General features: G+C 31.3%; 1 protein-coding gene across 1 annotated transcript; it reads right to left on the bottom strand.

The window, feature by feature from the left end:
• Window positions 1–7,388: 7,388 nt before the first annotated feature.
• LOC124374502 (myosin-VIIa-like) lies at window positions 7,389–13,820 on the bottom strand. Its single transcript, XM_046832706.1, has 5 exons — window positions 13,689–13,820; window positions 11,926–12,025; window positions 10,832–10,929; window positions 10,455–10,624; window positions 7,389–7,578 (listed from the first exon to the last, which is right to left on the bottom strand). The coding sequence occupies exons 3-5, from the start codon at window positions 10,920–10,922 to the stop codon at window positions 7,411–7,413; spliced, it is 429 nt and encodes a 142-aa protein (XP_046688662.1). The 5' UTR covers window positions 10,923–10,929; window positions 11,926–12,025; window positions 13,689–13,820; the 3' UTR covers window positions 7,389–7,410.
• Window positions 13,821–15,487: the final 1,667 nt, after the last annotated feature.

The following is a 15,487-nucleotide window of genomic DNA, read 5'->3' as shown; positions in this document are numbered from 1 at the left end:
AACTTTTTTCATTATTCTGATAATAGGGAATAAAACCTCACCTGAGAAGTTTTTTTGGGTTTATTCCGTTGGGGACCACCCTGTATATCAGGCATAAGGAGTGATTAGCGAAAATAAATAAACTTATTAATTTAATTTTTATTTCTAATTTAAACAATCATCATGTATTATTGGCATTATCTGCCATCACAGTGGGTACAACCTATTATAGTAAAAACCGATAGCTTTAAAAACCAAAGCACGAATGCTTAAATAAATAATCAGATAAAATCAGTTTCGTGTTTATAAATTATTCTTGTGTTATGATTCTTTGACCTAAAATTTCTACTTTTTTCGTCCAATGTTGGTGAATTATTTTATTTCTCCTTTTGTCGTCAAAACATTCTTTATTTACATGAAAACTTAGAAAATTCTTAGAATGGCGGTCAAGATACATGTGTTTACTTGTTCAATTTAGTTTTGTCCAGCAAACAAATGAATGAATTTTCAGATCCAAAAAGGTTATTCTAACAGTGCGTCTCGTTAATTTATAGTTAAATGGTGAACAAAATATAATACTATATCCATTAATAGTCTGTGGAGTCTATCACAAAACAGTTGTAATTCTAAAGACAGTAGGATTACGAAAAGCTTGGCTAGGGGATTAAGCCAGTAGAATTCTAGTATTCTAGAGCCCTTACTTGGTTGAGTATTGGGGTAAAATTGTAAATTGGAGTTGACTATTGTATTTAGAAAATTTAATTTTCTCACATTATAAATTAGAATACTTCAAGTTTATGTAAATGATTACATTGAGTTTACATTTGCCTGCATAAGGAATCGGATTAAAGAATTTTAATGTTTATTAAATATTAACAAATTGCCTTCATTACTTAGTTGTGTTTTAGTCCTATTAAATCATTTACTGACTTGCTTAGTCTCTAATAATTTTTCGTGTACAGTGAGAATTTGAAGATTCTAAGGAGTAGTCGATGACCCCTGCAGTTAGACGGATGGCAAACCAAAGTTGGCAACTACCAGCAGATTGGAAAGGTGGGAGTATTCGTGTTGTATTGGTTAAAACATAAAGACGATACCATTTTATGCCATACCTGTATCACTTGGTTTTTTTTTTTTTAATATAGTTGTTTTAAATTTCATATTTAATAAAGTAATGTTCCCTATATGTTTGCAATATAAATTACACATGTCATTTATAAATAAAATTCAATGAAATTTCATAGTCATAAGGTACCTACATATAATTAAGATTGTCATTTATGATAACACCATTGTATGTAATTTTTCTAACATTTACTGGTATATGAGGAAGATTGTTTTAGAGCATGATAAGGTAAAATTCAGGATCGTCATAGATAATTGCCATTCACTTATTATACTTACAATACTTAAAAAGTTTTCCTAATGCTATTCTATTTCCCCTAGGTTTTTATGGGCAATTATTTGAATCTTCACAAACCTGAATCCTCACAATTTTCAATTAATTTAAATTGTACTGTGTGGAAAACATGAAATATAAAATTCCATGAAGAAAAATCTTTGTTTCAGCAAGGGGAGGAGGTCATGGTGCTGCCAACTGTGAAAGAAGAGGAAGTAAGAGACTTATTTCCGAAAGGAGTATCTTATGTCAATCTTCCATCTGGCAAGTCATACCTTCGCAGAACTCCCCAGCCCTAGGGAAGTCTCATGAGCTTATTTAACTCCATTTTATTTGTTTTGTTATTTATTTTCATAAAAAGATAATGGTTGTTTTCATATAAATTGACTTTGGATCAATATTAACAAAGTAAAGTTTATCAAATAGGTTGTAACTTCATGTTCATAAGTCACAGAACGTACAAAACTATAACCATAGCCATGTAGCAATTGTTAATAATACATTGTTTCGTAACAAATTCTTGATGTTAGTAGAGTGGCTGTTTTAAAGCATTTAAATATAGTTTTACCGATTTTACTGAAATATAAGGCATATTACATTTTAAATTACATTTGATAAATAGTGCCTTCAACATTCCATGGAAACAAGAATTAGAAGACAGTGAGAAGTAAAAGAGCATTGGTGCTATTTACTTGTAACAGTATTGTGTTGTTTGTTATCTTTGTTGTAATCTTTACTTTAAAATAAAACTTTTTTCTCACAAATATGCTTTGTAATTGTTTGTGCCTAGCATTCTTTAACAGAATATTTCTACTCTTGAAACTTATTGATTCTAAATTCATAAAAAATATGTCTTAGAATTAGCATTATTAGATAGAAAACTTTACAGTTTTTAATAAGCTTTTCCTTGATGTCTTTATGTACGATGTGTAGTGTACAAGTACTCTGAAAACTTAAATAAAGCTGACTACAAGTTGAGTTGGCTACACATTAAGATAAGCTTTCTGTTACATTGAGGCACAGTACAATCACATCATCAAGGCAATTTGTTGCACAAAAATTAATGTTGCTCTTCATCATCGCCAATATATTTTACCATAATATCAAGAAACTCACCTAGGAATTTAAAGACATCATTTTGTAATGGTGGCATTTTGATTGTTGTTCCATAAGAGCAATGTTAATCCATCAACAAATAAGTTAATCGTCTTACTGACCAGTGATGCATTTTGAGTTCCTCCAGGTTTATGAACAGGCATGATGAGCACTGTTCACCACTATGTTTTAAAGCATAGAATTCCAACAGTTTGTTCTTTTATATCTTGAAGTTTTTGGCATTTGTGAAGGGGAATAGACAGAGAATTGGAGATTATTCAAAAGTCGCTTCAAATTAATTAACAGTTTTTGTTCATTACAGCAAGTCTTACTGAATTTGTTATGATAGCAGTATTAGACTTTCTTAACTTTTTACCTACAGAAATAAAAGAACTTCCTCTTCATTAATTTAAAAGATACATTAAAAAATAATTATACTCTATAGGAGACATCAAGGTTTTAATTGTTATTTGTTTGATTTTTATTTCTTGATTGGTGTTTGCTGATTGTTATTGGTTAATTGTTCTTTTTTTGTTATTATTTTGCTTTTACCAACGTTAATGCAATATATATTGTTTTTTCTATATTGTAGAAAATGATTCATATGTCAAAAGTTTAGTATTAGTATTTAGTGTAAAAGGATAGTTTTAGTAAAATAAACTGTAACTATCTTTAAGAAAAAACATGCTGAATGCCTGTACTTAAAAGTTTGCCAATAAATGATTTGATTATACTGCAATGGCCAGCAACTCGTTGAGAGTCGTTAAGTTTTCTACACTGAATTTAGCCACTAATAAAGGCATTAATCCAGACAAAAATGGTTATCTACATGTTCCCAAATGAACTAAACTATCCCAATAATGTTCTGAAATTTAAAAAAATGTCATTTGACTTTAGCAAAAGTAATCGCAAAGTTACACCAGCCACAAAGTTGTGAGAAGGGTAAAAAGCTACCTATATTTTTAGGTATGTCGAAGGAAATTTTTGTTTTGCTAGAATAATACTTTCATCACTGAAAAGAGCAACTGTTCATCACTGAGCACTGAAAACTAAACATGTGGTTTTTTTACCACCAATAAAAACTGTCCAGATTAATTTTTTTGGACAAAAATAATATACATTTTAAAAACTATAAGAGTTGAAAATTCAATTTAGCAGTGTGCAAGTTTTGTTTGCTATCATTGGTCTCATCTCCAGCTGAAGAAGAATGTGCAACATTTGTGTGTTGTGCTGTTGCGTGGGCTGAAAAACACTAATTAAAAGATAAATAATTGTAGAGTGTTCAACTAATCTGTATTTGTATAAACAATGAAAATTACTTGCTGATTTCTATTTTTTATGCGTTTCATTTATTGTTACTATATTTTATTCTAAAACATGAAGATTATTATTATAAAATTGTAGGTATTGTGTTGTGTTTTGTTATATATAAAACAATATTATTTTGAATTTTTAGTGTACTCTTTATTCCAATACATTTACAACATGCATTATATATTAATACAAAACTTAGATTCTAAGCTATTTGGGAAAAAATTATTGAATTTACAAAATAATTCTTAAAAAAATATACCAACATAAATAAAACTAAATTTTTACCAAACTTTGTTATTAAAATTCAACATTTTTTATTTCTTTTTTTAAGCCAAAAACATAATTACTATGATATAACATTTGTTGGGTTTGCATATAAAGCAATATTTTATATGGACCTATCAAAAAACCCATTACTTTTTTTGTTAATTACCTACTTTCTTTTATACGAGAAAGTTCTTTACTAACTCGTATGTTAGTGTGTACAAGTTACATCTTTTTATATAGCGTTTCCTATTTTATTTTTAGATAGTAAATTCTGCATCTTTCAGCTATTTTAGATTTTCTCAAAAAAAGTTTGCTACATGAATAGAGAACTCGATATTTTTGTTTTTGGCTCTAAAATTGTTCAGCAATCACTAGTTTTTGCAAGTTAATTTTGTGTAAGGTGTAAGTTTAATGTTCAAATTCTACATACCTTGGCAATATTTTATATATATATATATATATGTATATGTATATATATATACAGGGTGGTTGCAGAGGAAACGCATGTTTTCCGAACCGGTAGTATGCGGCGACGGGAGTGGGTATTGACCTTGAACGAATGTTGGCAGACGGCCCATATAATGCCGTTTCAGTCGCTATGGAGCATTGGAGCGTGCAACATCGTGTGTTCGTTGTCCGAGGAGTTTTTTTAGAAACAATGATTCTGTAGTCACAGTGCAACGTCTTTTTCCGTCAATATTTTAGAGTTGGACGTCGAGGTGCAGTGCCTGATCGAAATACCGCACTCCGATGGGTTGCAGCGTTTAGAAGTACTGGTTCTGTGATGAAAAAGAAACCACCTGGTCTTCCCCATTCAGTTCGTACTCCGGAAAATGTTGAACGAGTCAGAACGGCAGTTGTTACTAGTCCTAGACGACATGCTGTAGCGCTGGGTATGTCACGTCGTTCGCTTCACCGCATCTTACATGATGACCTCAAGTTCCATCCGTACAAATTAATGATCGTCCAGCAGCTTAATGAAGGGGATTTGTTTACAGCGCAGAGAGTTTTGTCGCATAATGGATGAAATGTTTACGGAAGATCCCGATGCTACAGTCTTCATGAGTGATGAAGCACATTTTCATCTTGACAGTTACGTCAATGTTCAAAACTGTCGGTATTGGGCTTCGGAGAACCCACAAGAATTACCACCAAAGACCTCTGCACAGTTTAAAGGTAACAGTGTGGTGCTGCATTTCAAAGTTGGGTATTGTTGGACCCTATTTTTTTGAAGAGGAAGGAATTGCAGTTACTGTGACATCAGCTCGCTACGTTGAAATGTTAAAACAACTTCCTTCATCCAGGTTTCAGCAGGATGGTGCCACAGCTCACACGGCGAGAGCATCCATGGAAGTGGGTTCGGACAAATGTTCCCAGGACATGTGATTTCGAGATTTGGTGATGTTCACTGGCCCTCTCGCTCACCTGACCTGTCGATATGTGACTTCTTTTTGTGGGGATATTTGAAATCAAAAGTGTACATGAACAAGCCTTGCACACTCGATGACCTTAAGAATTCCATTCGTCAGGAAATTGAAGCCGTGCCGAATGAAATGTTGGAGAGAGCCGTCCGTAATTTTCAGAAGAGGATCAATATTTGTATCCAGCAAGAAGGACGTCATCTCAAAGACATTATTTTCCGAACCTAAATATGGTATGTAATTTCAAAAACTGCATTAAAAAACCTATCATTTAATACTTGTTTTTATTATTTTCAACCCATTGTGTCCCAGTAATTCAATGTTGAAAAACATGCGTTTCCTCTGCACCACCCTGTATATATATATATATATATAATAAAAGTGTACATTGGTTTGCATAAAGCATGGTTTTAGAGCATGGTCAGCTCTCATGCGTATGTATGGGCTTACAAGGGTTAAAAAGAAATTAACTCATATTACAAGAACTTTCTGGAAATTATTCTTTAATTTTATTCCTTATTCTGTAAGTTAGTTTAAATTTGTTGTTTTATAATACTTTTTTTCATAACTCGATCAATTATTATGAAATTCTATCCGTTAATTTTAATTGTATTTGATTGAAAAAGATGAAATGATGCAAATTACATACTAATATATTAATGTGTGTGCATACATGTACGTACTGGTATATCCATTTATATATAAAATATATTTTGGAATGACTCAATGCACATTTATTGCAGACATGCTTTTCAAGCTAATGCTGATAAGGTTATTGAAAGGCAGTAGGCTGAACTGATGTTCCAGCATATACTTTTAAATGGAACAGAGTTTATGGCAAGTAACTAACAAGACTAATGAATTATCTTTCTTAAAACACTGTATGTGAAGTTTTGAGAGAACATAAGATAAATTAGGTCATATTCAATCAAAGGATACAAAACAAATAAAAACACTTGGCATAATTAAAAACAAGGATAAATTAAAGAACCAAGAGATGTATAGATATAAAGATATTCATAATTATCTCTTAATTCTTAACAGTATAGGCTATCCTAGAACTGTTCAATTGTAGTAAAATGTAATGAACAAAGTAATTGGTTAACTAATCACCACACTTCTTATTTTTTGTTTACGTCTATGCTATATAAATGTGGCTTGTAGAAACGATAACTGGCCCCTAAACATTCTAAACAAGATGAAATTTGGTAACAAAAATAAGTTTTTACAAATACCTTAGCTAAATTCCAATATGGCACTTGATTAAACTAAAGATTCACAATTCCATTATTATGGACTATGAACATTGAAAACATGACATCTATTGTCATAATATATAGAAGGAGAGCTCTAGAAGGACAGTCCCAGGAAATCTAGATTTCTCGTAAAAATCCAGAAATAATCACATAGAAAAATTGTCATTATCAATTTATTAAAAGTTTTTTTAGATAATTCAATATGCATCCTATTACTTCATTAGTAAAAGTTATACAATAATAATTGTTTTTATTATAATTTGACTAGCCTAGATGAACACATTTAGTTTACAGAGAATTTATTATTTTAGTTTAACATGTTATTTACCTTATTGTAGTCATGTTTCACCATCTACAAAACAGGCTCTATGTAGAGGCAAAAGGACAACACGTGAACTTGTACATTAAAAAATCCAACACATCTTGTCAACTTTCTTAGTTTTTTAGTTTTCATCTGGTTTTGGCAAAGTTATAATCTGGAGCTTCCTCCTTAAAAGAATTTGTTTTGTTGTTTTTAATAGTACTTTTGTTTGAATACATTCTTTTTGGACAGAAAAAACATGAAATGTCCTGGTATTTACGTTACAGACTTTTAAATGTAAAATTGCAATATTTTCACACCAAATTTGCATTGATCAAATACAGTAAAAACACTGGCACATGTTACTATCACACGCCATTATTGCGAGGCCCGAGAAGTGATGTGTAGGACGTGATGAGGTCGTCCATCTTGTAGCCGAGAGGGGTCACGCATACGAGCCGCACAGAGCTTACGTCCAGTGAGAACGTTGACTTTGTAGTGGTCCAACTGGTCACCTCCGTGGAATGGATACAGAGTCAATGGCTCCTAGTCCAGGTTATAAATTATTTTGTACAACATCACAATCATTTTCTTATTCATACATCAAATTTCACAATTGTATTTATGTAAGAAAACAGTGTTTTCCAATTTATTAATAATACCTTACATTTTATTAATGTTTACACCCAATTTTATTTTAATGTATTTTTTAACTTTATATAAAGGCTATTGCCACTTATATAAATTTAATGAATGTAAACAGAAGCCATTTGACAGGTATTTTGTCTTCCGATCATATGTTTAGTTTGGTTATTTAAAACGCATATGTGAAAGAAACAGCCAAATACAAAATAATTGAATCGTAAAAAGTGAGGGCTCTGTGGTGTAATGGTAGCATATTCACCCGGCAAGTGAGAGATCCGGGTTCGAGTCCCGGCGGAGCAAGTACTTTTTGCGATTCAATATTTATTGAAATTAACTTATACAGGGTGTTCTGAAAAAAGGTGCCCATAAGTCAGGGCGTGATTCCTCACATCAAAATAAGAAAAAAAAGGTCTAATTAAACATAGGTCCGAAAATGCTTAGTTACCAAGTTATACAGGGTGAAAGATTTCGTCTGAATTTCAGTTCCCCTGCTGCAACGAAGCCCTACGGGTATTTGTTGGCTGTTAATTAAGATGTACAATTTAGCGTACTTTATGTAAAATGAACTGAAAAAATTGAATAAAACCGTTTCCCAGACCTGTAGCTGCAGTAATTTTTAAGATATGTGACGAAATACGCGAAAACTTGGTCCCGAAAAACAAGTTACATTTAGGTTTGAAGCAGATTTACTATGTTAAATGTACAATAAACACAAAATATTTTTTTCACGGTACTTGTAGAAAATTTAATTTCGAAGAGAAAAGATGTAAAATAAGTCTATAATAGACAAACGCAAACTTTAAAAAATAATCCTTAATTACATACAAAACGCATGAAAAATAGACAAAAATCTGTTAAGCCTCTCTACAAATGTAATATTGAAATTAAAACAGCTGTTTTATTAAAACAAATTAATGAGTTACTATTATTTTTTATCAAGTAAATATTTTTAACAATCATACATTATCATACATAAAAAAGTTATCTGAATTATCATTCAACAAAAAAGTTACACTTGTCCTAAAAAACTAACCACGTCACAGTAGATGTTCAAAATGTGGGGACTTTTTCTTATGGGGACATTTAAAGACGCTTGTCTACGACTCGCCTGTGGATACCATAGAAGAGTTGCGAATAAGGATTGTTAACGGGATTCAAAGGATACGTGAGACACCTGGGATCTTCGAAAGAGTTCGGCAGTCTATGAGAAGACGGCTGGATGCTTGTATTTTGAATGAGGGGAAACATTTTGAACATCTACTGTGACGTGGTTAGTTTTTTAGGACAAGTGTAACTTTTTTGTTGAATGATAATTCAGATAACTTTTTTATGTATGATAATGTATGATTGTTAAAAATATTTACTTGATAAAAAATAATAGTAACTCATTAATTTGTTTTAATAAAACAGCTGTTTTAATTTCAATATTACATTTGTAGAGAGCTTAACAGATTTTGTCTATTTTTCATGCGTTTTGTATGTAATTAAGGATTATTTTTTAAAGTTTGCGTTTGTCTATTATAGACTTATTTTACATCTTTCTCTTCGAAATTAAATTTTCTACAAGTACCGTGAAAAAATATTTTGTGTTTATTGTACATTTAACATAGTAAAATCTGCTTCAAACCTAAATGTAACTTGTTTTTCGGGACCAAGTTTCGCGTATTTCGTCACATATCTTAAAAATTACTGCAGCTACAGGTCTGGAAACGGTTTTTATTCAATTTTTCAGTTCATTTTACATAAAGTACGCTAAATTGGTACATCTTAATTAACAGCCAACAAATACCCGTAGGGCTTCGTTGCAGCAGGGGAACTGAAATTCAGACGAAATCTTTCACCCTGTATAACTTGGTAACTAAGCATTTTCGGACCTATGTTAATTAGACCTTTTTTTCTTATTTTGATGTGAGGAATCACGCCCTGACTTATGGGCACCTTTTTTCAGAACACCCTGTATAAAGGAAATTCAATTCCATTTTTGATTGTTTTCCACTTTCAGAATGGATTAATATAGTTAAAACTGAGCTAACCATTCACTGTATACAGTATATTAGGCATTACCAAGGAAACGCTATGCCACTTTATACACATAAGTTTCTTACTACACCAGATCCCACTACCTTAAAGTGAAATATCCCTGAATTTTACACTTTAAGAACAATCTCAAACACATTTACACTTTTTTTGCCATTGAATTATGTAAAGTGTTTCATATTAAAAGTGTAAATAGTATGCATCGTTACACTTTTGAGATTTTCTTGCACATTATGCTTTTTGAGTATTTAACTATTGGTATTTTACTTAGGTAAAGAAGATATTTAAAAAATTTTCTGTATAACCAATAGCAATATAAAAACACTATTATTCATTTAAAGGTTTGTTAATCGTACATTACAAAATTGAGACATCTACCATGAGTGTCACACAAAAGATACAGCAAAAGTATTAGACATTGAACATTTTCTTTCTGGAGGCTAATATTCAAAATGGCTGTGAGTACAGCGGGTGACTTTCAAAGGATTTCAGCTGTTTAAAAAAAAACATTTTGAAGGAGCACACAACTGTCTTATGGAGGCTAAAAATCAAGATGATTGCCAGTACAGTGGGTGGCTTGTAAAGGATTTCAGCTGTTTAAAAAAACATTTTGAAGGAGCACACAACTGTCTTATGGAGGCTAAAAATCAAGATGATTGCCAGTACAGCAGGTGTGGCTCTTAAAGGATTTCAGTTGTTTAAAAAAAACATATTTTGAAGGAGCATACAACTGTACATACCCTAGTTTGCCTGTCGAGGATGAAGATCCCATTCTTGTTAATCGCGATGGTGATATTTTCAGGGAACCGCTTCTCAGTTGTTTGTTTCACGTCGAAAAACGATGATCCAAATGTTGACCAAGGGAAGACAAACCTCAAGTAGTTAATTTTGGCATCCTCAGATGTCATACCTTCAAAAAAATAAAGTCAGTCCCAGGCTTTGAAACTAAAACAGTTTAAAAAATATATGAGAATCAAATAATTTTTATTTTTAGATTAGAGAGTAGTTTTTAGCTTACTGCTTGTACAACGACTTATTTTATCAAAAGGAACACATATCATTTATATAATTAACAAAACATAAAATGGAATTTCAAAGAAAAGCAGACAGGACTAACCCATTTGTTTTTTGTAAACCTCAGAGATTGCCTTTTTCCACTCCTTGTTAGACTGTAATTTCAGATGGTATGGAGGCACTAACTTGGCCATAAGCTTTCTGCAACCAAACAGTCCCATTAAAAATATTTATATTAATTATTGTATATTATATGTATACTTAATTGAAACATAAGCAATACATGCAATTTTAATCAATAACAGCTGCTTACAACAAAATGTTTCAACTTTGTTTAGTTATTACAGAGATATTAGCAATCGCAACCAGTTTTCAATATTATATAAATCACAAATCTATTTCAATTAACATCCAAAGAAGAATAATACATTTGTGTTACTATGTTGATTTTTAGTATCAAGAAGTTTGCACTCAAGACTGAAGTTGTATAATTATTGACATATCAATATGAAGAAAGGTATAGAATTTTTAATAACAATCATTCAACATGTATATTTAACTGATCAACAAAAATTTCCAATACCCAATAAATAATGCTTAAAAATGTTTTTAAATAATCACAGTATTATGAGAATAACAATTTACAATACCCATCCTACCAAAATCAAACAAATTAATTAATTTTTTTACTTCAATTTTTTGTTTAAAATAGTACTATTCTATAAATTAATATTTATTGAAATGATGACATCAACATCAGCATTTATTCAATGTGGTTTATACACTCAAATAATTTGAATTTTCAATCATAAGCAAATTTTTTGTGTTGACAATGTCACATGTTTTTCTAGATTTTCTAGGAATAAAGGAATATTCTGTTTCAATAACTTTAAAAGATATTAAGATTATGAATGTTTGCTACTTTTATTTTAGCTCAACATATTGAAAACTGTTGTCTGCTACCTTTCTCATGTTTCAAGTCCAAAAAGTTAAGGTTGAGGTGCAAAAAGTCAAGATTAATATGAACATGCAAAAGTAAAACTTCAGAATACATCAGTTAAATTTGTTTATTAAATTAGAAAAAATCTAAAATTTTTATTCATATGTTAAAAACTGTGAACTATTATGACACTTTATTTTTTTTTTATAAGTAGTTGTCATAAAAAAATATCCTATGTAATATTTATTATTCCTCACTTTGAGTCGTCTAGAAGATCTAACTTTCTGTCTCCATTGTCTGCTCTGAAAATCAATGCTCCCAGGACAGCAGCATCAGACTTTGAACACTTCTGGTATCCTGGAATGTCCATAATTTCATTACAGGTCCATAACAAAATTCTACAATGACATGTAAATAATTACTCTTTTAACCTGTTGGGGAGTACTGACGGCTATAACCGTCATTCTACCTAGTGTATACTAGAGTAAGCAAAATTATCCTTTAATGAACTCAAGAAAAAAATTTTGTTGTTTTCATTCAAAATGTATTGAAACCTTACAAAATAGCATAATAATGCATTTTTTGGATCTACAACTTGATAAATTCATACATTTTGTTTTTTTTTTTTAGAATTTTACAAAAGTATGATAGTTTTCAAAACACGGGTACACACAAAGTGCTACTTCACATTTTGTGCACTCATAAGCAGTTTCTTTCCTTTTACGCTCACCCCGTGTTGTATATGAACACACAAAGCAGCGTTTTAGCTTCCTTCGACCATTTTCCCTTACTGGTAGTGGGCGGGGGAAATGGCGACCTGACAAGCGTAGCGGCTGCTGGGCTCTGCCCAACGGACGTGTCACAGCTGCGGCCTCTTCTCTTGGTGCAACATGTGCTTCCAGTATCTGTCTGATAACGTTAATTCGGAAGTCCATGATGTGAACCTTAGCATTTGGGTTTTTTGATTCCATGTATAGCCTATAAATAGACATGGCGCGAGAAAATGACAGAACATTTGGCGGCAAATCTGTGATTGTGTATTCCGTCACTAGGAGCCAGCACCGTACAACAATAATTACTTTGAACATTTCACAGTCAAAATAGTATGTAAGAACGCCACTAGAGTGCATAAACAGTTGCAATATTGATTGTTTTAGCAACCCCGTCATGGACGGTCATAACCGTCAATACTCTTTTGGGATCAAACGGCTATAACCGTCTGTACTCTTTTGGAACAACTTTCTTCAGCTACTCCTCAACAGGTTAAATAAAATGTCATACTTAATTATATGACAAAATTGATAAAACCTTTGCTGTTTATTATAGACATTTTTCATCTGAACTGGCATAATGAAATTTTACATGGTCCTTTTTAGGCTGGTTAACATATAGATTTAATCCTATTTCAAAATCCCTCTGGACTACGCATCACTGGTTTTTAAAACTCCCTTAACATTCCATTATATTATTATTATTAAGTACGCTTAAACAGCATATAGTCAATGTGTTTTAATCACATGTCAAAGTCAGCAACAGTAAGTATAATAATTTATACACATTTACACAGACAATAGTGAATGTCTGCTGTTATTCATAATTCAGAATCGATTATACTTTACAAATGTCATGTTAAGTTCAACTTAAAGGTTTCGTTTATAATATACATAAATAATATGGATATCTATGTTTTCGAAAATTAATAGAGAACATATTTAAAGTCCACTTTCCTTTCATTATACAGATTATGGCAGTATTGGAAAAAAATTAAAAAACTTTGAACCAATACATATAAAAAGCACAATTAAGAAATGAATTAATTTGTAATAGCAATTTTTTTAGTTTACTTTCAAAACATAAAAACATTTAGAACAATTATACACATTAAATGAAAATTTGGACAGTAAAAGCTTAATAATTCCACTGTAAAAAAACTTTTCAACATACTCTAGCTGTGTTCTGGACTGGAAATTCGAATTTTACATTGAAAAGTTATTCTTGAAAAAAGCCACAACGTGATTACCTAAAATATACTTGGGGACCTCTTGAGGATAGTGACAGACCACATCAGCAATTCTATCCTTTGCCTGGAACCATCGTAAGCCAGACTTTCCGCATGTACATCAGCTCGTACAGGAATCTCTGGGACTGACCTGAAACAAAACACTTTATTGGATAGTTGAAAAGACCAGCATGTTCATCAATTTTATCATAGTCTATAATTTCCGCTGTTTTCTTTTTGTTGAGACAATGTTTTTGATGGAATATTACTTTCATAACAACTGTGTAAAATAGTTCAACTGACATACTATTAATCATCGTTATACTTATACATCATTATTTCTCCTATGACAAACTGTGCATTGTGCAAGTAGTTTTGGTGTTTTCTACTAGATGTCAGCACTTCCTTGACCCTCTGTCATGAGTGTTTGAACCTTGGTATGCTCGCTGTAGTCGCACAGTGCAGACAGCTACTGCGTGTTTGTTGTTGCATGGCACCCATCTTGGGAGTAATTTATGGTTTTATTTGTAGTGTTTATTGTACTAAGGAAATATCCTATGCACAAATTTACGGATTGGCTTCATTTGAATTTAAAACAAAAAACCAATTTATGGATACAGTAGCTAAAAATAACAAACATTTTTTTAATACACTAAAAATAACAGTTTTTTGCTTAAAAACAGTTTTATATCTAAAATCTACAAACCTGCCTCTGTGTTAAAAACGGCATAAAATTAGTCTAACAACATAATTTTAAGATTTAAAAAAAAAAACTGTTAAGAGGTTAAGGTTAGAATTATGAATTTAGATGATTCGTGTTTTAAGACACCTTTCTTATCCAGTTCTAAAATTAAAAAACAAATGTATCCCTACTTCCAGGTCAAAACAATGCATAATGCAAATATTCCCCTAAACTGTTTAACGCAATACAGAAAAGCTTAATGTAATATAAAAAATTAACTTTTATTGGGTCCTATTTCCACACTGTTTTTGACAAATCACTTAAGTGGTCATACTAATCAGACATATGGTCTGGTCTCAAAATGGCCAGATTAGAATGAACATACTATATACTTACAAACAACAAACAAAAACACATATAACATTGAAGCACATGGTCAAGTATTTATTTTTATTTAATTTATAATATGAATCTCTTTTACATTCGATTAAATTGAAAACATCTTCCCAAAATTCACATTGAAAACCTGAGATGGTTCTTTATAATAAATTTCTAAGAGTGTAAATGAATGTAGCTCTTAAAGGTGGTGCAATTGGTTTTTGGTTACGTTAATCAGAACAGTAATATATATAAGTAGATATGAATATGGCGGTTCTAGACCACTTTTGGAGTGTAAACAGAAAACCAACGGAAAATACTGTTTAAAGGACAATAAACGAATCTGTAAAATCAAACAGTAAGGGGTTCCTAGACCACTTTTGGGACAGTCAGAAAATCAATGTAAAAATACTGTTTAAAGGACAATAAACTAATCTGTAACCTCACGAATGAAAAATTAACCGAATCTATAGCTGTTTTACTGTTCATTGTAGGCTTCTACATTTATAAGCTGTTTTAATGAAAAAATCCAGAAATCTTTCGAAATCTTTATTCCACGAAGTTAATTGTAACACAGTCTTTATCTTTAATAGTCTTCTTTCCAGTAACAACCAAGTGTAATTTTTCATTTTTATTCAATTCTTTAATCTTTTTTTCATCCAAAACAGTCAAAAATCTGTTTGGCAAGTGTACTTTACAATCTTCCAACTCGGCAATTATTGTAAACCCGAATTTATCTTTCATTTTCTCCAAATTCACA

Source organism: Homalodisca vitripennis, unplaced genomic scaffold (assembly GCF_021130785.1).
Source record: "Homalodisca vitripennis isolate AUS2020 unplaced genomic scaffold, UT_GWSS_2.1 ScUCBcl_8813;HRSCAF=17076, whole genome shotgun sequence".
NCBI lineage: Eukaryota > Metazoa > Arthropoda > Insecta > Hemiptera > Cicadellidae > Homalodisca > Homalodisca vitripennis.
Note: the sequence above shows the minus strand (reverse complement) of the source record. Positions and strands in the feature narration are given on the sequence as shown.